Raw genomic sequence first — 23,982 nt, 5'->3', positions numbered from 1 at the left:
TTGCATCCCAAGTAGAGATTAAAACTTTCTTTTTTCTATTCTTGGGATCTTTGCTTAAGGATGGGGTTCTTCTAAATTAGGATATTTGTTCCTTCTACGTCATGGTTTACCACACTAAAAAAAACATCAGATTTCTTTTAAAAATTTTATTTTGAGCTCTAAATTGGCCTTTACTGAAGTTTTTCTTCTTCTTATAGACTATTTGAAGATTTCTAGTGATGAAACTAACGTCATCTAAGCTCTCATCTCTAGGACTACTTTCAGCACAAGTTTTGGCCTTAAGAGCAATCTTCTTCTTCTTAGGTTGCTCTTCCTCTACATCTTTTGGTTCCATCTCATATGTGAGAAGACTTCCTAGTAGCTCTTTCGAGCTTAGAGTTCTAAAATTAGCACTCTTACGAATGGTTGTCTACCTCATGTCACATGACCTTGGAAGTGCCTCGAGAATCTGCCTATATAAGGAAATCTCTTCTCCTAAGATACCCAACTCAATTATTATATGAGTGAACCTTGAGTTCATCTCAACAATTGACTCACCTGGTTTTATTTTGAATTCATCATATTGGGCTATCAAAAGATTGATTCTAAAGTTTTTTATTCTAGTGATTCTTTCATGTGTGACCTCAAGTTTTTCCCAAATTTCCTTGGAGGTCTTACATATGGAGACCCTATTAAACTAGTTTGGTCTTAAGGAACATAACAAGAGGTTTATAACTTGAATTTTGTTTTGAGTTACTCTTTGTCTTCCCTAGTTAGCTCACTAAATTCCTTAGCAATCGAGATGCCATTTCCTAGATTTTGGGCTACAAGGCACCATTCTTGGTCACATGCCAAATGTCTCAATCCATGGATTGAAGAAAGAAATTGATTCTTATCTTCCATTATCCATAATTTTATCCATTAAATAAAGGTGGACGTTGGCAGATTGTCCTTCGGGAAGGAGTAATTTATCTTGAAATGTCATTTATCATTTTCAAAATGAAGGATATTTTGAGTTCAATTAAGTTTTTAGCATGCTCTTATACAAATAGTTGGCCCAGGCGGCATCTCAAGAGGGTGGTGAATTGAGATATTCAAATTTAAAAATTTGTGTGGTAATTAAAATATCATACATAAAATAAATTCAATGTAATTGTTGAATTTATGGAAAAGATAAATACTTTATTGACTTCATAAAATTATTATAATCAGAGTACAAGACCCTCTATTTATAATAGAGGAAGATAGTAGAGTTCAATTAAGATAAAACTACCTTTGTCCCAATTACACCCAAACTCTAATACTTAAAGAGAAGTCCTAGCATTATTAAATAACTCAATATAGATAAAAGACAAACATAACACAAAATAGAACTCTTCTAGGATGTGACCATAAGATAAAGATACTTTTGTGAGTCCTTCGTGATCTTTCAACTGATGTGATAAGGATGTCTGTTCATGGTAAACATTGTGGGTCCTACTTCTTATGTGCTTGGGCCCATCTTGTGGGCCTTCTTTGGTCGTGTGGCCAATCTTATAATACTCTTAGATATGTAGGCTTTCCTTGGTCGTGTGGGCTTGGGCCCTATCTTCCAACACTCCCCCTCAAGTTGGGGGTGAGAGAAGATCAAGAACTCCCAACTTACTGCAAATGATGTATAAAATCTTTTTGTATAAAATGGTAGTCCTCCAATCTTCCAACACTCCCCCTCACGTTGGTGCTCTCTTCCTTGAGACCCAATTGGCCAATTCAGGGGTATATAACATATATGCAATAATAAGTTTCTCCATCATGGTTTCCCAACTGTGATATTTTTTTACTGGGCCCATCATGGTTTCCCAACCGTGATATTTTTTTATAGGGTATTAAGTTCCTCCGTTATGGTTTCCCAACCGTGATATTTTTTGACAGGGCATCCTCCGTCATGGTTTCCCTACCGTGATATTTTTTATAGGGCCCATCACGGTTTCCCAACTATGGTATTTTTTTAATGGGTACTAAGTTCCTCCGTCATGGTTTCCCAACCGTGATATTTTTTTACGGGGTAAAATAAATGATGATATGAGACCACCTCTTCTTCAATAATAGTGTCCCCAAAAAGACATAATAGTTGTAGTTGAATATAACACGACCATCTTCCAACACATATAACATGAACCAAAATAATAAATCTTGTAGAAGGACACATGAAATAATCATAATCCGATATAATTTTTTTTGTTAGATGCAGAAGCTTCATCTTTTGTGTTCTTCCTTTCTTGAATATTTTGGTCACATAAACTTATCCACAACATAAGGAATATAATACCTCTTTCTTGTACTTCTTCTACTTCTCCCCCCTCAAGCTAGGAAGTAATGGCAGTGATCCCGACTTGAACCAAATATCATAAATGTAGCCATAAGCCCATATAACAGAGAAGTATAGGTAAGACCTCAAACCAGGGAGAAGTGAGATATTTTTATGATATATCAACTCAAAAAGTGATGTAAAACAAAGGGCATAAATTCATATTTTTCAATACAATATAATACCAGCATGACCTTTTATTCTTCCAATACGAATATATCTTTAAATATAGATTAGATTGACATGAAATTTTCTCCTTATGAAACTAGACTTACATACCTTTCATCAAAGTATAACTTCACTTCATAAAATATATTTATCAGAAGATAAATAATCTGATAGATTACGGTCTCCGTTATCTAGCCGAACTAAACAATGTTTCTCTTTTTTTTCCAACATGACCATTGATTCTTCCAAGATAAATATCTCCTTAAATAAAAATCATAACGAGAATTGGTTGAATAGGTAATAAAATAGAATTACATATATTTATTTTTATATATAATTCTCCATATAAAGTATCTTTCTTGATAGCATAAAATACCTCAGAAGTTGAAGCTTTGTGTTGCTGCTTGAACCTCTTTTTCAATCAAACCTTTACTGCTTCCAATATCGATTTATCATTGTGGAAAACTCAGATAAAAAATTGGTTGAATAGGTAAATAAATATACATATAGATATTTATTTTGATATATATTTCTCCATATAAAGTCAAGTTCTTGATAGCAAAAAATACCTCAGAATCTGAAGATTGCTGCTACTGCTCGAACCTTTTTGCAATCTCTCATTCAAATATCGATATCTCTCTGTAAATAACTCCGATTGGAACAAATAATTTTTCTTTGGAAATTAGACTTATATATATTCCCATCAATATAAAATTTTCAATAATAAAAACTCCATATAGATGTAAAAAATGCAAAGCAAACTACGGGTGTAGGGACAGAATAAAAATAACGATGAACCTAGACTTAGGGTTTAGGGTTTAGAGAAAAGGATCACGTTACCTTTGTGGGTTGACCATGTCAACTCACAGAACCTGCTCTGATACCATGTTGAATTTATGGAAAATATAAATACATCATTGACTTCATAAACTTGTTATAATCAGAGTACATGAACCTCTATTTATAATAGAGGAAGGTAGTAGAGTCCAATTAAGATAAAACTACTTTTGTCCCAATTACACCCAAACTCTAACACTTAAAGATAAGTCCTAGCATTATTAAATAACTCAATATAGATAAAAGACAAACATAACTCAAACTAGAACTTTTCTAGGACGTGACCATAAGATAAAGATACTTTTGTGAGTCCTTCTTGATCTTCCAACTGATGTCATAATGATGCCAGCTCATGGTAATCATTGTGGGTCATACTTCTTATGTGCGTGGGCCCATCTTGTGGGCCTTCTTTGGTCATGTGGCCCATCTTATAATCCTTTTAGATATGTAGGTCTTCCTTTGTCGTGTGGGCTTTGGCTCTATTTTCCAACAGTAACTAGCAACATGCACAACCCAGAGAGACAAAAAGATTTTTTTATCGATGTTCCCCTGGTGGTAATCACTGCCCAAGAACCCGTACTTGGGCAAATTCCACTATTACGCTCTAATGGCTGGAAAATTACAAAAGTGATTGTTGCTCTCATTGTCCGTGTAACTCAATACACGGTTTTACACCAGCCAATCTTCCCAAGAGATTATTGCTAGATTCTCACTCTAACTAGGATTTTCTATCTAGATTAATAGGCTCTAGATGAACCTTTCACAATTGCATAAAAAAAAAAGGGAAAATTTATACCCTTTCTTGGAGAGATGCTTCTCCTTGAGAGATTCAAGTTGCCTCATCCTTTGTAGTACATTATGAATTGATCAAGGAGTTTGTACTATGATGTAAGCATTATGATTGAAATAAATTGAAGTTTTTTCAAAAGTAAGGGTCTGTCTCTTTCTCTCTAAAGCATTTTTGGTAAGAATTTGAAAGATAAAGGTTTGTAGCTTGAAGATATGCAAATAAACGCTCATTCATTGCTTTACTCACGGTTTGGTGGGTATTTATAGCTTCCCCAACTCAAACTAGTTGTTATTTGTCCATTTTCAAAAAGTAGATCGTTGATTGATCAATCACTGGTAGATAATTGATTGATCAATCGATCATAATGGCTATTTTTCTGTCAGACAATGACTTATTTATTGATGGACTAATCAATAAATATTATCGTTGACCCATAAAATTTAAGTTGATCGATCATTGTCAATGGTTGATTGATCAATCAAGATTCCTTCTAGCTGTGTAATACAAGTATGATCAATCAGTGTGTTTTCCTTTGATCAATAATGCTCGGAGTCCCTTACTGGCAAGATTTTGATTGATCGATCATTCCATCAAAATTCTCCTTGCTTGGACAATTATGATCAGTCAATCTTTGAGGGATGATCAATCATGCATTATAGCATGAAATGGTCATGTCTTGGATAATTGATCAATCAATTATAGTTGATCAATCATGCTTTATATTTTTTGCCTGCACAATTTTGTATGATCGATCATTATTTGTGACTGCTCAGTCATTCAAGTGTTGATTTTATAAAGCATGGGAATTTTTCTCTTAGTGTTTTAACATGTTTCTAAGTGATGTGTATGATTATTCTAAATATGTTTATATGCAATTTATATCCTAAAGCTCTAATTTCACAAGTACTTATGGAATAGAAGTTAGAATACTCTCTTACAAAAAATTGACTTAGTTTAGATGTTTGTCTATGATGCTTGAATTCGAGTCTTCTCATTGTCTTCTTCCTTATGGGTGATTCTCCAAGAGATGTTCTTCAATTTTGCTCGTGGTCTTTATTTTAGTTGTGATGCTTTAGACTTTGATATGCTCTTGAAGGTGAAGTATCTGAAATACTTTAGATTTACATGTTATTAGTTTAATTAAGTTTTGTTATCATCAAAAGCAATGTAGGAATAAACCTATGGGCAACAGGTGGGGCCCTTCCCCTCTAACTATTGCAGAGAGAGAGAGAGAAAAGAGGAGGCAGGGAAAGGGGGAGAGGTTTTCCTTCCTGACCTCACATTATTTAGGACCGAAGTGCCTAGAGAAGGCTTAATTACCTTTAGAAACAAAAAAAGGAGAGGGGGGGGGGGATGGGTGTCTCCTTCTCTTTTATCCACCATTGCATACATAGAGGGAGAGGTGGGGTAAGGCTTTCATTCCTAGCCATACATGGCTACACTATTGCCAATAAAGGCAGTCCCCTATTTTGGCCCAAAGTGTCTAGAGAAGGCTTACCTTTGGCAGAAAAAGAGAAGGGGGAGGTGGGCCTCCCTTGGCCTTCTACCTGTTACACATAGAGATGGAAATGGGGGGAGTCTCTCCTTCCCAGCCTTGTACGACTACACCATTGCCAACAAACTTGATTCCCTAATATGGACCATAAAGTCAATTCTCAATGTGCTTTTCGATTGTTTCTCATTTTTGGCCAGCAAATCATCATAAAAGTAAAGGTTGGACTTTTAGAAAAGCTGAGACATTTTGCTAGTTTTTTTTATCAATTTTTAATGATAAATGGAAATAATGGTTTTATTATAAAAATAGTGATGGAAATGATATAGAGTAATTTTTTTTTAAGAAGCAAAAGTTACATACAACAAAAGTAGGTTAGGTTCAAGTCTAACTTACTTTCATCTACCTAGGGGGAAAACGGAATAAAGACCTGAGTCCATCTAAACTAGTATGAACCTAAATCTTAATTTATTATTAAATATAAACCAAATAACTTAAAATATTTCTTCTTATTTTACAATTTATTTATGACTCTAAAATTCATGCTTAGTTTTATCAATCTTTAATGATAAAATAAAGATAATGGTATTAATATAAATATAATGAAGCAAATGATATTCCTATAAATATCATAATTGTTTTAAAGAAGAACAAAAATTAGTTGTTGTGGACTCGATAGCAGAACGAGTACTCCAAATGCGATGTGGACAAGTCGGTGACACAGGGGAGAAGTGAAGTACATTAGCCAATATATGTTCTTTTAAATTATTAATGTCAAGTAGGAAGCCCACGAGGGCAGTATTGTAATAAACTACAACACTTACCTCGAGCCTTAGCTTATTAGGCCATCGGGAAGAAATGAAGGACTAAGCAAAAACTTACCAGGATCTGTGCTCTCCTTCAACAAATCAGGGTCGGCGTTCCCTTGGAACCCAAGGTGCATGACTCTCTTTGATGAGCCTGGTCCTCTTCTCTCCATTGATTTCTCCATTTTCCCCCCTTCCATTCTGTTCATGTTACGATCCCGGATCTGACACAAGGACTCATAGGGAGGAAGAAGAGGAAGGCGAAAATCAAGTTAAAGGAGAGCTTGAAAACCCTAGAGCTCGTGGAGGAGAACTCTAAGCCTATTTAACCTAAAATTAACCTAAAATCAATGCTTGTCTTTCTCATTACTCTTACCCCTTAAATAGGGTTCACCCTATTAGGGTTTAATATAAAATATTACAAAAATATCCTTATAAATGAAATATTCCAAAAATTACCCATGTGGCCTAAAACTAAAATAAATAAAGTAAATTAAAGAAAAAAATTAAAATAATAAAGTTATTGTGTGCTTAACATTACACCCCCTGGAAGAACGAGCTTGTCCTCAAACTCGAAGGTAGGTCTGCTTGCCCTCCGGGCTACAAAACTAGAGCATCCACCCACAAAATTTTTTATTTTTTTTAAGACCGATATTGTAGCTTCTATAAACATGAAATATCATCAAGTGGAACAGTTGTTCACATTGAGTTTGATATAAAATGGTACTTGGATTCAACATAATCCTCGGCATCCCATAGAAACGATCCAAAAGCAATTGCTTCCAACCCCAACATCGTAATGTTATGCCCAATTTCGGATCTGCCACCATGCAATTTCTTCAGTGTTGGTTGGAAGGGATACGGGAAGGAAGAAGATGGAAGCTTGTAGGTCAAAGGGGACCAGTTGTACTCGTAAGGGAACATGGCGAGGGGCAGCGGAGACGATGAAGATGGTGTGAGCATGTGAAGGGAAGCTCGCCCTGGATCTCGGCTAGAAGGGAGAATCCAACCTTGCTATGCTAACAACTAATTGGATTAATGCTTACCTTCTCATTCATCTTACGCCCTTATATAGGGAATTAGGGAAAACACGCACATGGCCAAAACAAGGGCCTACAAGTTCAAACAAATTACAAATAAACCCTTCTAATACATAAAATGGAAAATGCATTAATTAAACCCTCCTATGGGGTCCATAACATCACACCCCTCCTGGAGAACGAGCTTGCCCTCAAGCTCGAAGGTAGGTCTGCTGGCCCGTGCCGACAGCTGGATGCATGGACAAGCGTCAACCTCAGTATGGGACGAGTTTTGCCACAAACAGCACAGTTATGTCACAATTACTAGCAGATAGGAAAAAAGTTCTTGCCGAGCTCCAAACCATGAGAAAGTTGAAAGTATATGAAATAGCCCAGGAACCAAACCAATTGATCAGAGTCACAAGGCTTCAACGCTGTGCCCTTCAAGTGGATAGGGAATATCTCAGACATTATCACCCATGGTATTCCTCCCATGCCCTAGGAGAAGGACCCTGTGAACACCAGTATAAGAGCCAGATCTTTCGACCTTTCATGGCCCTGAATTACAAATGATATTGCAGTGAAGAAGCAACCCAAACATGTTCCTGCTGCAGATACCATTAAAAGTGGCCTTCTTCCAGACTTGTCCGTCAAGAGCACTTCTAGAGTAGTCTCTGGGATCTGAATGGCATCCATTGCAATAGTTCCAAGATTGCCGGAAGAAAAAAACTGCTGAGACAAAAAGTGAACTTGCATAGAAAAGAAGAAGAGCTGCCTGAGACAAAAAGTGAACTTGCATAGAAAAGAAGAAGAGCTGCAGCTCCATCTCGGCCATCAACTATTCTCCGGATTTTGTTTGCCATTGTCTGGTGTGCACCTGTCTGTATCTTGAATAAAACCAGGCTGCTTGCATTCATGGTTGGGTGCAACATGGGCCCGAGAATAAGAGTTGGGCAGACAGACACAACGTCAAGTCTGTTCTACGGTCCATACTCCAAAGCTTCACTTTCTGGTGCTGTTGTTGCAAGGCAGTGCCAGTTCCCAGTTGATCAGCAGTATACTTTGGCTGACCAGTAAATCTCCTCCATGATTGTATCATGTGGCCAAGTTGGTGTCATAGCAACAGCAAAGGCAGACGAATCAACAATAACCTGTATCACGTTTGCCTCAGTTGATGTCGTGAGTACATTGAGGGTACCAGTCACAGCAGGCTCAAGTAAGTCAATCTCTGGATAGGGACACTACCCGGAGGGTAAAGACTTAACATGTCGTATAGCTCTTTTGTTCTTGGGGGAGAAGAATCCCCAGCAAGAAACTCATGAACTATACCATCCAACGCACGACAACCGGGTTCCTTCATTACCCCCTTCTCAAACAGTAATCTCCTAAGTATTCTAACATCATTCCATTGGTTTGCTGAGGCATAGACCTGAACAGAATCACATAGATTCCACGAGAAAATCCGCCATCCAACTCTAGAATTTGCTGAGCCAGTAATTCGCTGATCGCAACTCCAGCCTTTCTCTTACAACAAGCATTAAGAAGGCTTCTCCAAATCACCACATCTGGTCTAATGGGCATAGAAGACACAACATCTATGGCTTCTTCCACTAAGCCAGCACGCGCAAGAAGATGAACAACACATCCGTAGTGCTCAATTTGGGGTACAATTTTGTATTCTGATACCGTTAAATCGAAATACCTACGACCTGCACCAACCAAACCTCCGGGGCGACATGCAGTAAGAACACCAACGAATGAGATTGAGTTAAGCTTTACCTCTCCTGTTATGCACATTTGAGAGAAGGTGTCTAATGCCTCTGGGACATATCCATGCATTGCGAACCCAAAGATCATGGCGTTCCAGGAAGCTACGTCCCGCTCTGGCATTTCTTCAAACAGTTGCCACGCCATCCTGATGGACCCACATGGGGCATACATATCTATGAGCGAGTTGTTCATCAAAACATCGCCAGCGACACCATTTTTGCACTGCCTCATCACATATAGATGAGACCAAATTCCTAAGGAAATAGAACCAAGCCCAAATTCATCAAAAAAATTTATGACAGGGCACCGAGCTAAGGCCCGCTACTGCTGGCATTGTAAGAGGATGACTATTGCTGAAAGAGGAATGAATCGCGTGTTACTACCCATTTCGGATCAACCACCGGACAAATTCTTCCAGCGTGGGGAGGAAGGGATTGAGCCTTGAAGGAGGCACGACCTTGGACCTCAAAGGGAGAATTCGACCTAGACCTCTGAGGGAGAATCTAAACTGACTACAACTAATTAATTCAATGCTTACCTTCTCATTCATCTTACGCCCTTATATAGGGAATTAGTGAAAACATGCCAAAGGCCATAAGTTCTACAAATTACAAATAAACCCCTAATGTTCAACAAATTACAATTAAATCCCTAATGAATAGAAATTGCAAATAAACCCCAAATGAATAGAAATTGCAAATAAACCCCTAATGAATCCATAACATTACTCCCCTCCTGGAGAACGAGCTTGTCCTCAAGCTCAATGTAGAATTGCCTGTTCGTACAAAAAATAGAGCAACCTAGCAGAGGAGCAAAATTTTTTTTTTTTTTTTTTTTGGTAACTTCCTCGCTGCAATTCTCGCTTATGTCAGTATCATCCTCTGAACTTGCTCCCTAATCTCCTTCGTTAGCTTGTTGTAATGTTCCCACACAGCCTTAGCAATTCGATCCGCAATAGACCCAAGTGGGTAGTAGGCCACAAAAGACTTGTAGGCAGTCTTTAAGTTGTTTCCTGAAATTTTCTGGGAGCTCTCATGGTTTGCCACTTTGAATTTCAAATCATATGACGTATCCGCATGGTCAGAGAACTCAGATGCAGCGACATCCATGCCAATCACCATCTGGCCAGGATATCCGGTTATGGCTCCATGAACAACACTATGGGCAAGAAGAGTAAAGTAGATGTTGTCTGATGCATTAGTAAGAATTACACGGATCATGTAAGTTGGATCAATATACTGCAGGTTTATTGTTGTCTTCTGACTTTTTGAGAAATGATCCTTGACTTTTTGAGACAGCCAGAGGCCAACATCAAGGAGTAAACAAGTCCCTGATGCATCTTTTGTATCCATATGACTCATGCTGTGAGCAACATACTCCTGCCCAGAACTTTCTGTTAATTCAATGACAATATGCCCATTTTCTTTAATTCGCTGCTCGGCAAATTCAGAAAGTCCACCTTCCCCTTCTAAGTAAAATGGAGACTCTGGATTTAAGCAACAATCCACATGTCGGTTTGCCAAAGTAGCATTCATAGCTATAAACCCACTGTGACGACCTAGAAGTTTCACAATTTTCCTCGTCCTTGCCTGTGCAGGAATGCTTCCAAGCTCACTTGCTGCACCATGGCTAAAACCAGCCCCCTGGAACTGCACTCCTTCGAGCCACTTGCAAACTGGTAAAGATTCGTCCCCCAAACGTTCAACATATTGATTCTGCATGATCCATGTTAGCTCTATAATGGAAACTCGTTCAAGAACCAGGATGACAGTTTTAGCATTATCTGCATGCATCCACAGGAAGAAAAGTGGCATTATCTCCACTCCCAATAGACACTCCCAGTAGATTGTTCCTACCAAACCACCTTCTGGACAACTATAAAAGGGGAGGAGCTGCAGGTAGCCACCACCACACTCCAGTTGCTGGTCATGCTGGACAGAAAATTGAATATCACCACTGTGGTTCCCATAAATAAGCTGCTTTAGAACATGTGCTTGAACACTCTGCCCTGCTTGTGTGGCTTGCAAAACACACATCAACATCTGATCCCTTGGTATTCGCATATGATCAAGCCGTAGGATACCATTATCCAAGGTATTGGACGCTCCATATCCAAATTGCATTCCCATATCACAAATAGTACTACCTGGAAGGGAGGATTGCACAAGAAAACCATTCACTCCATGCTCCTGTCCATCGATGATTAGCTGAGCATAGAGAATATCATGTGTTGAAACTTTACCCATGCCACTGTGCTCATCAACAACTAAATATACCCTTCCCCAAAAAAGTTTCAGCATCACATAAAGCACAAAGAAATACGGAACCTGCACACTGGTCTCCTCAATTGAAAAATTAAAAAGCTTCCCATTCTCAAGTGGACAACGAATAGACTCACTGGTGCTGTGTACAGCAACAGAACAACCAAGCCAAGCCGAAATTCCAACAATAGTTTTATGCAATTCATAGTTAGGTGGAACACCAAAAGCCTTAGTCTTGGAAACAAAGACCTTCCGTCCAAGTTTGAGCTTCAAATTGATTACCCAAACGAATTTTATCTCCCTGGAATCCAGAAAAGGAAACCGCCCCTCTGCAATTTGACAATTCACCTTCGCACAGTTACTGTACGCATCCACAGAAAAACAAACCCACCAAAAAAAAATTTCCCAACGTTCCCAGAAAATTAGTTTTACAGATTCTAGCACCCCAAAAATTTGATCTCGACTGGCATAGACCCAAGCCGAAATTCCCGCAGTTGGGCTCTGGTTCGTGGCTTCTCGAAACAGAGAGCTTTCGTTCTCAGTTTTCGAGCAGCGTTGCTGCTGCTCAGCACCTTGGAGGCCCTTCAACCGCAGGGAACCACGGATTTTAACATAAAATAGATGGCGCTTCAAAATCTTACCCCAAATTTCGTTGGATATGGTTCCCCGCTGTGCTTCTGAGGGCAAGGGTGAGGCTGAGGATGAGAATCCGGAAGCCAAAGCCCACCGGATTTGTTTCCGATGGCGCCGACGGAGCCTCATCCGTGTCCGGTGGCGAAAGGCAAACCTGCGCTGATGTGGTGAATATGGCAGCCGCTCGTTGGCCCGTTCCGGCGGAATTTGTGCCCCATAAAGTTCCAGTTCAGCCAGTGTCGTGGTTTTCTTCATCGGTGGAAGATGTATGGCTTCTTGGGAGACAGGGGAGGGGAAAAACCCTTCCGATGTGCACAATTTGGGGTTGCCGCCGTCTGATGTCTGGGTCGAAATAGGCGCCAGAATATATTCCTTTGGCAGATCGGGATGGTGATCGGCTCGCCATGACTCATTTTGGTGTGCTTCCAGATTTAAGGTCTCCCCCGATCTAACCAACGCCAACGATGTCGTAGCCGAAAACCTCTCTGATTTTCCCAACTCGTCGTCTTTGTTCGGCTTTGAAATTTTGTGTGCGGAAATTTTAATTTGTCGTGACGCAAAGCCTCTCTGCCCATCTGATAATGACCCCAAATCCTCTGCAGAGGCTTCGGGTGCTCGACGGGACAAAGTGGTAACCTGGTCACCCGATTTCCCATCGGTGATAACTTCTCCGGCGAAGGCCTCTCGATACTCTGTTGTTAGCCAATACTTCACCCATGCATCACGCCATTTCTGTATCTCTTCCACTGCAAAGCCATCTGCAGCCATTTCACGGACTTGTCTATGCATCGCCAAACATGGGTCCTCGTGGCCCATCGTGACGGGGGGGAAACGGTGGTGCTCGGCCAGAAGAGTGGAACTGCCCGGTGGCGTTTGACCACAACCCATTTCCTCATCCAGTAGCCTTTGATCCGCTGTAACATCTCCTTCAAGGCGTACATGTTCGTCTTGATTTCCTCCATGGCCTGCTGCTGTTTCTCCGTAACTGAATGCTGTCCCACCAATTGTAGACGCAAATCCTCCCAGGAAAAAGAATCGCCACGGTTGGTCCGCTCTGATACCAAGGTGTTACTACCCATTTCGGATCAACCACCGGACAAATTCTTCCAGCGTGGGGAGGAAGGGATTGAGCCTTGAAGGAGGCTCGACCTTGGACCTCAAAGGGAGAATCCGACCTAGACCTCTGAGGGAGAATCTAAACTGACTACAACTAATTAATTCAATGCTTACCTTCTCATTCATCTTACGCCCTTATATAGGGAATTAGTGAAAACATGCCAAAGGCCATAAGTTCTACAAATTACAAATAAACCCCTAATGTTCAACAAATTACAATTAAACCCCTAATGAATAGAAATTGCAAATAAACCCCAAATGAATAGAAATTGCAAATAAACCCCTAATGAATCCATAACATCGCGGTGGCGTTGCTGGTCAGGCATTAACCTCACGTTGAGTGGTTAATTAGGTGGCACGATCCACTGGTAGAAAGTGTGGAACGGGATGTGCATACCTGAATGTGTGTCGTGCATACACGATTTCGGCATCCGCTAGGGCGACGATTTCCACTTCAAAATCGAAATCTCAGGGTTTTGGTGGTTGTCGATTGGTATAAGCCGTCAATAGGGCTTGTCTAGTATGGGCATCCCCCCTGCCAATTTCTAGCTTGACTTTTGGCCGACGGCGAACATCACAAAGGAATGGCCGATTTTGCAAAATTTTCTGTTGGACGACGAATAGGTGTTGTGGGTCTGTTAGAGCAGAGTATGTCGTCGGATTTGACGTCGCCCCACCGTCGGATTCCGGATGTGCGGAAGGCTTTTCCGTGACCGGTAGCTGCCTGATTTCCAGCGGCTTCTGTGCGGGAGAAGGATTTGACGGCAAACCCCCTGCCGTGTTTGCCGACGAAGACTGTGCGAAGGGTCCACCCAATTGCAGAGGTTGTGGCGAGGGCTGAGGGTGGAGATGTTCTACTGTGCGTGAGGAAGATGCCATTTGGGCAGAAAGTTGGGCAAAGCCCTCCTCCATTCGGGACATCAACATCTGGAATTTTCCCTCAAGGCCAATGATTTGAGATTGTAGATCAGCATGGTTCTCTTCCACAAAATTTTGAATTTTTGCAGGGGAAGAGGAATCGCCAATGGTGGTCCGCTCTGATACCAAGTTGTTATGCCCAATTTCGGAACTGCCACCATGCAATTTCTTCAGCGTTGGTTGGAAGGGATACGGAAAGGAAGAAGATGGAAGCTCGTAGGTCAAAGGGAACCAGTTGTACCCATAAGGGTACATGGCGAGGGGCAGCGGAGATGATGAAGATGGTGTGAGCTTGTGAAGGGAAGCTCGCCCTAGATCTCGGCTAGAAGGGAGAATCCGACCTTGCTATGCTAACAACTAATTGGATTAATGATTACCTTCTCATTCATCTTACGCCCATATATAGGGAATTAGGGAAAACACGCACATGGCCAAAACAAGGGCCTACAAGTTCAATGTTAGGATCCTCACGAGCCATAGATCTTGGCTCCCTCCTCTCTTCTCTTCCTTCCATTACCTTGCTTGACGTTGAAATGGAATGAGGGATTGATGAGTATTGAATTTCGGAAAGGAGAATTGGGGAAAAAACGGAAGAGAGCTTGAAGGAGCTCTTGACCTATTTATCTAATTTACTCTAGCTAAAGTAGACTCAATTCATAATTCTCATTACCCTAGCCGTCCCCTTAAATAGGGTTGAGGACGTCCAAAACACTAAAGACCCTTGGGTCAATGGTTCAAACCAATAAATGCTAAACCAACCCAAACCAAAGACAAAACCAAACCAAGAAACAATTACATGGAAATTGAAAAACACATTCATTAATTCCTACGCCTGTTGGTAACCTTTGATGCTATAGAGTCCATAACATCACCCCCCTCCTGGAGAAAGAGCTTGTCCTCAAGCTCGAAGGAAGGATATAAGAGTCGAAATGCTGATAACGGCTCCCATGTGGTGTCACTGGGGTCGGCATCTGCCCATTGGACAAGAATTTCCCAATCACCTTGAATGTCGCGTGCTTGTACTACCTGAACTGGAATAGAAAGGACTCTGGCCTCACGTAGTGGAGGCAGTGGAGTGTGCAGTAGGGGCGAGTCACCCTGGAAGGGCTTCAATTGGGAGACGTGAAATACATTGTGGATCTTTGATTCCGGTGGTAGCTGCAAGCGGTATGCCACGGGTCCAATTTTGTCCAATACCTGAAATGGACCATAATATTTTGGAGACAGCTTATGGCGCTTGGATGCAGTCAGGGACAGTTGACGGTAGTGTTGAAGCTTTAACCACACATAGTCTCCAGGGAAATAAGATGCCTCCCGGTGCTTCTTATCATAATAGCGTTTCATAGAGTGTTGGGCCTCCTGTAGATGAGTACGTACCTCAGTGAGCATAGCGTCTCTTTCAGCTAACGCTTGGTCCAAAGTGACGACTTTGGATGCCCCAGGTTCATATGGTAACAGACGAGGTGGATCTCTGCCATAAACTACCCTGAAAGGAGTAGTTCCCAGTGCTGTGTGGTAAGATGTGTTATAGCAAAATTCTGCCCATGAAAGCCATTTCACCCACCTTCTGGGTGCGTCCCCCACAAAACAACGAAGATACATTTCAATCGTGTGATTGACAACCTCTATTTGTCCGTCCGTTTGTGGATGATATGCAGACGAAAATGCCAATTGGGTGCCCTGTAATTTGAATAATTCCTTCCAAAAGATACTGGTAAAAATGGCATCCCTGTCACTGATAATGGATGAGGGAATTCCTTGTAATCGGACAATGTTGTCCATAAATAATTGAGCGACCTGAGCAGCAGTATATGGATGCGCCAAAGCAATGAAGTGACCATATTTTGAAAACCGATCAACGACGACGAATATCATAGATTTACCTGATGAAATGGGAAGTCCAGCAATGAAGTCCATGGAAATGTCGGACCAGATTTGAGACGGTAGTTGCAGAGGTTGCAGTAGGCCGACCGGACTTAAAGATTCGGCCTTGTTTCACTGACAAATCTGACAAGCAGCTACATAATCAGCAATTGTGTTCTTCATGCCCTTCCAGTAAAAGTCCCGACTGATTCGGAAATACGTTTTCTGTCGACCCTCATGTGTGCTATCATGGATAGAGGACAGGATGGTGTGAAGAAGTGGGGATGTATTATGCAAAAAGATCCTATTTTTGTAGAGTATGAGACGATCCTGAATCGTCCAATGAGGAGCTGCTGTCCCCTATTGAATATCCCGATATAATGACATGAGATCCAGATATTGATGTACTTCCTCACGAATAGAATCTAATACCAGTGAACGTGGGTGACTGATAGCATAAATTTGTGTGGCTGAATTATCCCGACGTGATAAAGCATCAGCCCCCAAATTCGAACTACCTGGTTTATAGTGAACCGTAAAATTGAAGCCCATGAGTTTAGTTAACCAATGCTGCTGTGGGGATGTGGTGAGGCGCTGTTCAAGAAGATACTTGAGGCTGCAATGATCTGTACGAATGAGAAACGGTCGTCCCCAGAGATAAGGTCGCCAATGTTGGACAGCCTTGGCTAACCCAATCAATTCCCTCTCATATGCAGATAACTTATGGTGGTGTTGTCCCAACTGACGGCTAAAATAAGCAATGGGATGTCCCAATTGTTGTAACACTGCCCCTATACCTCCCCTGGATGCATCACATTCCACCACAAAGTCTCCCTCAAAATCTGGTAATTGTAGGACTGGCGCTGAGGCTAAGGCCTCCTTTAACAGGTGAAAGGCCTACTCCGCTGAAGAAGACCAATGGAAGGCATTTTTTTTAGCAGGTTGTTGAGTGGTGCTGCTATCTGGCCATAAGATTGGAAAAATTTTCTGTAATATCCCGCTAGGCCCAAAAATCCCTTTAATGCTGTGATGGAGGTGGGAATCGGCCAATCTGTTACTGCTTTTATCTTGCTCTGGTCAACTTTCACGCCCACAGCTGATATGACGTGGCCCAAATATGCCACCTCAGATGTACCCATAGAACATTTTGATTTATTCAAAACCAAATGATGAGAGCGTAGAATGGTAAATGCCTGATGGAGGAGGTGGAGATGTTCTTCCTTATTTTTGCTATTGACCAAAATGTCATCAAAAAATACTAACACATAGTTGCGCAGAAGTGATGAAAAGACCTCATTCATGAGGGCCTGAAAGGTGGAGGGTGCATTGGAGAGACCGAAGGGCATGACAAGGAACTCGAAATGACCGTGACGTGTGCGGAATGCAGTCTTCTCCACATCCGCCGGGTGAACTCTTATTTGATGATAGCCCGATTTCAAATCTAATTTGGTAAAAATTTTAGCACCATGTAACTCATCCAGCAACTCATCCACAACTGGAATAGGGAACTTGTCCTTAATTGTTTGCAAGTTGAGTTGCCTATAGTCGACACAAAATCTCCATGATTTATACTAGTAACACTGGTGAGGAAAAAGGAGATCGACTGGGCTGGATCACACCCTGAGTGAGCATATGCATGCACTGTCGTTCTATTTCATCTTTCTGTATATGCAGGTAACGATAAGGCCGCACCACTACTGGATCAGTTCCCAACTTTAAACGAATGCGGTGATCGCAATGACGCATTGGTGGTAGACCCGTAGGATCATTAAATAAATCCACAAATGTTGTAAGTAAAGGAGCTAACTGATCATCACCAGTGTGCTGAAGCTGTAAAGTGTGAACTGCGTTAGGTACCTGTGCCACAATACCTTGTAATGTAATCTGACCCTGTGGTGCTGAAAATGTCATAGTCCGAGCCTGAAAGTCCCATAATACAGGTCCTAATAACTGGAGCCATTTGACCCCGAGCACCAAATCAAATCCAGCCAATGGAATGACTAGTAAATCTGCCTGAAATGAATGCCCCTCAATGGTGAAAGGGGTGTTAGCACATAACCCCACACTTGCAATTTTAGCCCCATTGGCCACTGAAACTGAGAATCTCCTTTGTTGTTGAATTGCCAATCCCAATTGTTGCGCGGCTGGTTCACTGATAAAATTATGTGTGCTGCCCGAATCCACTAAAGCAAGTGGCATGAGATGATGTAACCTGGCCTTTACCTGCATGGTATTAGAACTACGCAGGCCCTGCATGGCATGGAGGGAGAGCTCTGGTTCTTGCGGTACCTCTTCAACAAATTCATTTTTAAGAAGCTCTTCTGAATCTTCTTCCAACAGTTCAATACTGATTAAGCGTTTACAGGTATGTCCTGGCAGGAATTGTTCGTCACAATTAAAACATAGGCCCTTTGCCTTTCTAGCGTCCATTTCCTATTTAGTCAAAATTTTACGTGGCATAGTGTGTGGAGGCACACTGGTAGCCTGATTTGCTCGGTTAGGGGCAGAGGACCCAAAACGTGGACCAAATGCAGTACCCTGTATTCTGTTGTTCCAAAATGGTTTTCGGTGTAAAGACTCTTTTAGAACTCTCTGTTTGTGTTCCACAGCTCTGGCATAATTCATTGCTGAGTCCAAATCTGTCAGACCAAGTAATTCCACTTCCAATCTAACCGCCTCTGTCAATCCAGCATTAAAAATCTAAACATGTAGGTGAGGAGGAACAAATTCACTAGCTTGGGCCAACCTTTCTTGGAACATTTTTTGGTAAACTTCTAAGGTGCCTTTCTGTATATAGTTGATCAATTCCCCCACTGGGTTGCTGCTAGCTGGAGGTCCAAACCTCAACTGGCAAGCATGTTTAAAGTGCAGCCAATCCTGAATGGAATGGACATTTCGGTAGTGATGGAACCACATGAGCGCTTCATCGAGCAGGTGGTAGGCGGCCAAAGTAACCTTGTCCATTTCCACCGTTTGTTGATGATAGAAGAATTGTTCACATTTCGTGAACCACAGTAAAGGATCTTTAGAGCCATCATATGTAGGAAAGTTAAGTTTAAAGTACCTTGGAACCGTTGATGGTCCTTGTGCGTGAGTTGCCATGGAAACCATGGGTTGGCGCAGGGGTGGATTTGGTGGTGGAGTGAATTGTTGGTGAGGTACTGGTTGTGGTTGAAAATTGGTTGCTGGTGGTGGCGTTGGTGCTTGAAGTGCAGCAAGTTGTTGGATGACGGTTTGGAGAGATGATTCTAGTGTTTGTAATGTATTATTGATGTGAGAAATTTCAGTACCTTGAAGAGTGGATCGTTGTTGAAGTTCTGAAAGTACTTGACATATGTCCTCTGGAGAAGAGGAATCACCGAGGGTGGACCTGTCTGATACCACGTTGTTAGGATCCTCACGAGCCATGGATCTTGTCATCCTCCTCTCTTCCTTCCATTACCTTGCTTGACGTTGAGATGGAATGAGGGATTGATGAGTATTGAATTTCGGAAAGGAGAATTGGGGAAAAAATGGAAGAGAGCTTGAAGGAGCTCTTGACCTGTTTATCTAATTTACTCTAGCTAAAGTAGACTCAATTCATAATTCTCATTACCCTAGCCGTCCCCTTAAATAGGGTTGAGGACGTCCAAAACACTAAAGACCCCTTGGGTCAATGGTTCAAACCAATAAATGCTAAACCAACCCAAACCAAGGACAAAACCAAACCAAGAAACAATTACATGGAAATTGAAAAACACATTCATTAATTCCTACGCCTATTGGTAACTCATGATGCTATAGAGTCCATAACATTCAAACAAATTATAAATAAACCCTTCTAATACATAAACTGGAAAATACATTAATTAAACCCTGCTATGGGGTCCATAGCACGAAAGCCCAGACAGTGTTACATTAACAACTTCTTCGTGAGAAGTATCAAGCAAGCCATCCTGAAGAAGTCTGATATCCGGCCTCCCAAACAAGGCTTGTGTCTGTTTCTCTATCAAAGAGATAGATTCTTTAGACTGTATAGTGGCATATCTCTGCAGTGTATCTGCATCCAAGTGCATAACATAAGAACTCAATTTATATGACTTTGCCTCCATGAAGTCCAATTGACTTTGTTCAAAATCATCTTCCAGCGTAATTTGAACCATTGAATCCACATCCCAAAGCTGAACCCCGGGGCCTGCACCTTCGATGAGCATATGATCATCTTCTTTCATGCTCATTGGAAGAGTTTTCATGGTTCTCTCAAGTTGAAACCTCTGATCGACCCTGCGAAGAAAATAACCATACATTATGGATGCTGCATAAAGCTCTCCTAGCTTCAGCTTACTGATCTGAACAATGGTGTTGAGGGGAGCCATAGACCTATCCCCAAGGATAAGAGAGAGATGGCTTTGGATCATTTCAAAGGTTTCTTCAGAATGAACTGGCAGGTTTCTGTTTTTGGTTTGGCCATAAATCTATAGTCGCAATAGGATCAGATGGAAGGGAGATTTGGGGTATCATATATTTTTCTTTGTCCATGAAATGCTGTACAATCAAGTAGTAGATAATCTCCTTCAAAACAGTTGCTTCTCCAATCATCTTCCCAAGCTGAGGATCCAAGTTCTCTGCACTCTCAAATTTAGCAAATCCAAAATATTTGGAATGTCCATCTCCGTCTCTCATTACTACAAACATGGGACCCAAAAAATTAAGCCCAAATTTGTCAATTAGATCCAAAAAAACTCACTACTGCTGGTCCCATCAATAGAAAAACAATTCATCCATAGAATTATCTCAACCCTGCTCTGAATACCCAATAAAATTATATCATGAACAATCACCCAGGTTGAAGAATTTTGACAAACAGTGGAAGAGCAGCATACCAAACATCCAAATTATTAAACACAAGGTTGCACATTGCACATTGCTGCTGTTCTCGGTGATAGGAAAATAAAATAGCAACAAAAAATATTTTTCTATCATGCCCGGCACCCCCCGAAAAATTCCTTCTCGGAATACAAACACGCAAGCCCGAATACCTGCAATTGGGTGCTATTTCTCTACATCACGGAACACAAAACCCCTCTATTTCTCAGCACCAAAATTTTCACGAAACATTTTCAACGCCATTGGAGAGGAATTATGTAAAACATAGAGGGATTAAAGAAAAGAGAAGACGAAATTTTGAGAAATTCGTCGCAAGATTTTACGCCATTTTTTTCGAAAATTCGGTTTCCGTTGTGTTGTCGAGACCGAGTGAGTTGAAAGGAAGCATGAGAGGTGATGGCCGGAAGTCAAATCCCACCGGAGTTGTTTTCGATGGCGCCGATGGACCCACCTCCTCAGTTTTTGGTGGCGAACAACAGCCCATTGGGGCGTCGCCGCTTGTGTCCTAGTCGGAACAGTCGCCGGAAGATTTTCCTTCTCCAGTTCGGGACGGAGTGTGGCTTGCCGTGAGCAGGGGTGGTTTCGTTTCGGAATTTCTGGGTCCCATTGCCCTACTCGGGATTTTTGTGTGGGATATTCGAGCTCGGAGTTTTCCCTTGTCCCCAATTTCGGAATTGAGGCCGCCCCCAAATTGTCCATTGCCGACGATTTCGGAATTTTCCCTGTTCGGATTTGTATTTCCTCCCCGCTGTTCAGCTTTGGATTTCCCTCCTTCTTTGGTTCGGAAAGACGTATGGTGTCCATTGGGAAAGGATTTGATGCCGAACCCCATTCTGGATTTTTCGACGAAGGAATGTCTGAGTCCCCAGTTTTGGATTTCATCGCCGCTAGAGAGAGAGAGGGGTCTTTGGCTTTTTGCGTCTCCTGTTTGTCCGAGACAGCGTCTCCCACTACTGTGGCAGCTAGTTTCTCTATCACCGCAATGAGTTGAGATCGTATGACCTTTTTTGCAGCAGCCTTTTGCTTCATTACAAGAAATGTTTTTACGTAATCTGCATGCCATTCCTGTATTTTTTTCCTCTTCAATGCCAATCCACCGCATTTCTCTGATTTCTCTGTGCATCACCATCCATTCTTCTAGTAATATTTGTTTGTGCATCGCCATCCATTCTTCTGGGGTTATAGAATGGTTCATTGTGTTCCCGCTCTGATACCAGTTGTTACGGTCTCGAATCTGACACAAGGATTTATAGGGAGGAAGAAGAGGAAGGCGAAAATCAAGTCACAGGGGAGCTTGAAAACCCTAGAGCTCATTGAGGAGAACTCTAAGCCTGTTTAACCTAAAATTAACCTAAAATCAATACTTGTCTTTCTCATTACTCTTACCCCTTAAATAGGGTTCACCCTGTTAGGGTTTAATATAAAATATTACAAAAATACCCTTATAAATTAAATGTTCCAAAAAATACCCTTGTGGCCTAAAACTGAAATAAATAAAGTAAATTAAAGAAAAACAATTAAAATAATAATGTTATTATGTGCATAACATTTGACCACTCTTAATCGTAACCATAGGTCATTCAGGCAGAACAAGGAGACCAGGTTCCGATTCGAAAGCACAAGAAATCCTCCCACCGCCACATTACTCGGTCCATGGTCAAAGACCACAACATCTTGGTATAAGAGCAGGGCAATATGGGAGAGCCATCAAACAATGAAGATTGGATAACCACCGTTAGGGGAATGATACAGACAGGGCAGAAAGAAACCGAGGGGCGTCTAGCAATGTTGGTCAACAACAGAGCTTCTCAGGTAAACATCCAAATTCAACAATTAGCTTCAAAAGTTGACGAATTGATGGGGATAAGGAACCCCACCCCTCGTGAAGGAGGGAGGAGCCCGACGACTACGCTGGGAGACCACTTTTTTGAATGAACAGACCATCCAACGAATGGCATCAATTCGGGTTCAAGTGGTGGGACCATCCTGAGGTATACAAAATTGGACTTTCCAATTTTTAAGGGATCCGACGACCCGTTGATTTGGCTCTATAGGTGTGAGATATTTTTTTCCCACCAAAGAACAGCTGAAATAGATAAAGTGGTTGGCCACCTTCCACATTCTCAATGAAGCGCAACTATGGGGCCACCAGTTAGAAATGGAGAATCCAAACCTAGACTGGGAGGAGTTTAAAGAGTTGTGTACAATTCGGTTTGGACCTCCTGCTCAGAGCAATCCGTTAGGGGATTTACTCTTGCTGCGCCAAACCGTCACAGTTGAGCAATATCAGAAGGCCTTCCAAGAGAAATTGGCCAAAGCCAGTAAGAGGGTTTGCTATGGTCTCTGACCATGGACTGAGTAACCCAACGGAAGGAGAGGTCTTCTTCGAGTTCAGGTTCAGCACCAGGGTGCCGAGGTCTCCCTGATCTACCTATGTTTCTCGGTTTTGCGTGAATGACGAGAGATGAGGAGGAAGAGAGAGTGATCGGAAAATGGAATGAAGGGGATAACCCGGCTCTTGAAGGGAGTCCATAACCTATGGCTCGTGAAGGGAGTCCGCAACCTAGGTTCATCGGAGGAGAACCTTGATCCTGTTTGCTTCAAATTCAACTTACTTCCATTCATTTCTTCCGTCCTCTTAAGCTAACACGCTGAGGACCAATTACTATTTTTACAGAATTGCCACTGGCTTACATGCTCTATGAGCTTCATTAATTCAAAACATAAGGAGCAACATTAATTCAAACATAAGTCCTAAGTTACTTGAGTGATCTTCTCCAAGTCACCTATTCCACTGCGTCGCCTTTGTATGACTCGTTCGGCTATCTAGTCCATAACATCACTCCCCCCTTGGGCAAAGAGCTTGTCCCCAAGCTCGAATGAATAATAGATGTGCTTGGACACCTGTAGTTCTTCCCAAGTGGATTTGTATGTGACCATTGAACCAAAATCTGGGTGTTGTCTGCAAGTTGCCGACTCTTCAGAACTTTGATGGGAGTAAGAGAGACCTTACCGTCCTCCATTGGTGGCAGTTCAAGCATGGACTGAGGTGATGGTCCCTTGAGAGGCTTCAGCAGAGAAACATGAAAAATATCATGAAGTTGGGACTCTGGTGGC

General features: G+C 41.7%; 2 protein-coding genes and 1 pseudogene across 2 annotated transcripts; all 3 read right to left on the bottom strand.

Annotated features, from left to right (window-relative positions):
* Positions 1–7,118: 7,118 nt before the first annotated feature.
* LOC137963227 (UV-B-induced protein At3g17800, chloroplastic-like) lies at positions 7,119–20,661 on the bottom strand (annotated as a pseudogene).
* On the bottom strand, positions 7,491–14,151 carry LOC137963729 (pentatricopeptide repeat-containing protein At1g59720, chloroplastic/mitochondrial-like). Its single transcript, XM_068810901.1, has 2 exons — positions 13,616–14,151; positions 7,491–9,462 (listed from the first exon to the last, which is right to left on the bottom strand). The coding sequence occupies exons 1-2, from the start codon at positions 13,647–13,649 to the stop codon at positions 8,798–8,800; spliced, it is 699 nt and encodes a 232-aa protein (XP_068667002.1). The 5' UTR covers positions 13,650–14,151; the 3' UTR covers positions 7,491–8,797.
* Positions 9,759–12,918, bottom strand: LOC137962057 (uncharacterized). Its single transcript, XM_068808772.1, has 2 exons — positions 12,111–12,918; positions 9,759–11,798 (listed from the first exon to the last, which is right to left on the bottom strand). The coding sequence occupies exons 1-2, from the start codon at positions 12,916–12,918 to the stop codon at positions 10,072–10,074; spliced, it is 2,535 nt and encodes an 844-aa protein (XP_068664873.1). The 3' UTR covers positions 9,759–10,071.
* Positions 20,662–23,982: the final 3,321 nt, after the last annotated feature.

The sequence above is a fragment of the Aristolochia californica genome, unplaced genomic scaffold (assembly GCF_029961685.1).
Source record: "Aristolochia californica isolate CCGP_79_NKW_82.1479 unplaced genomic scaffold, dmAriCali1.0.hap1 SCAF_4, whole genome shotgun sequence".
NCBI classification, from domain to species: Eukaryota; Viridiplantae; Streptophyta; class Magnoliopsida; order Piperales; family Aristolochiaceae; genus Aristolochia; species Aristolochia californica.
Note: the sequence above shows the minus strand (reverse complement) of the source record. Positions and strands in the feature narration are given on the sequence as shown.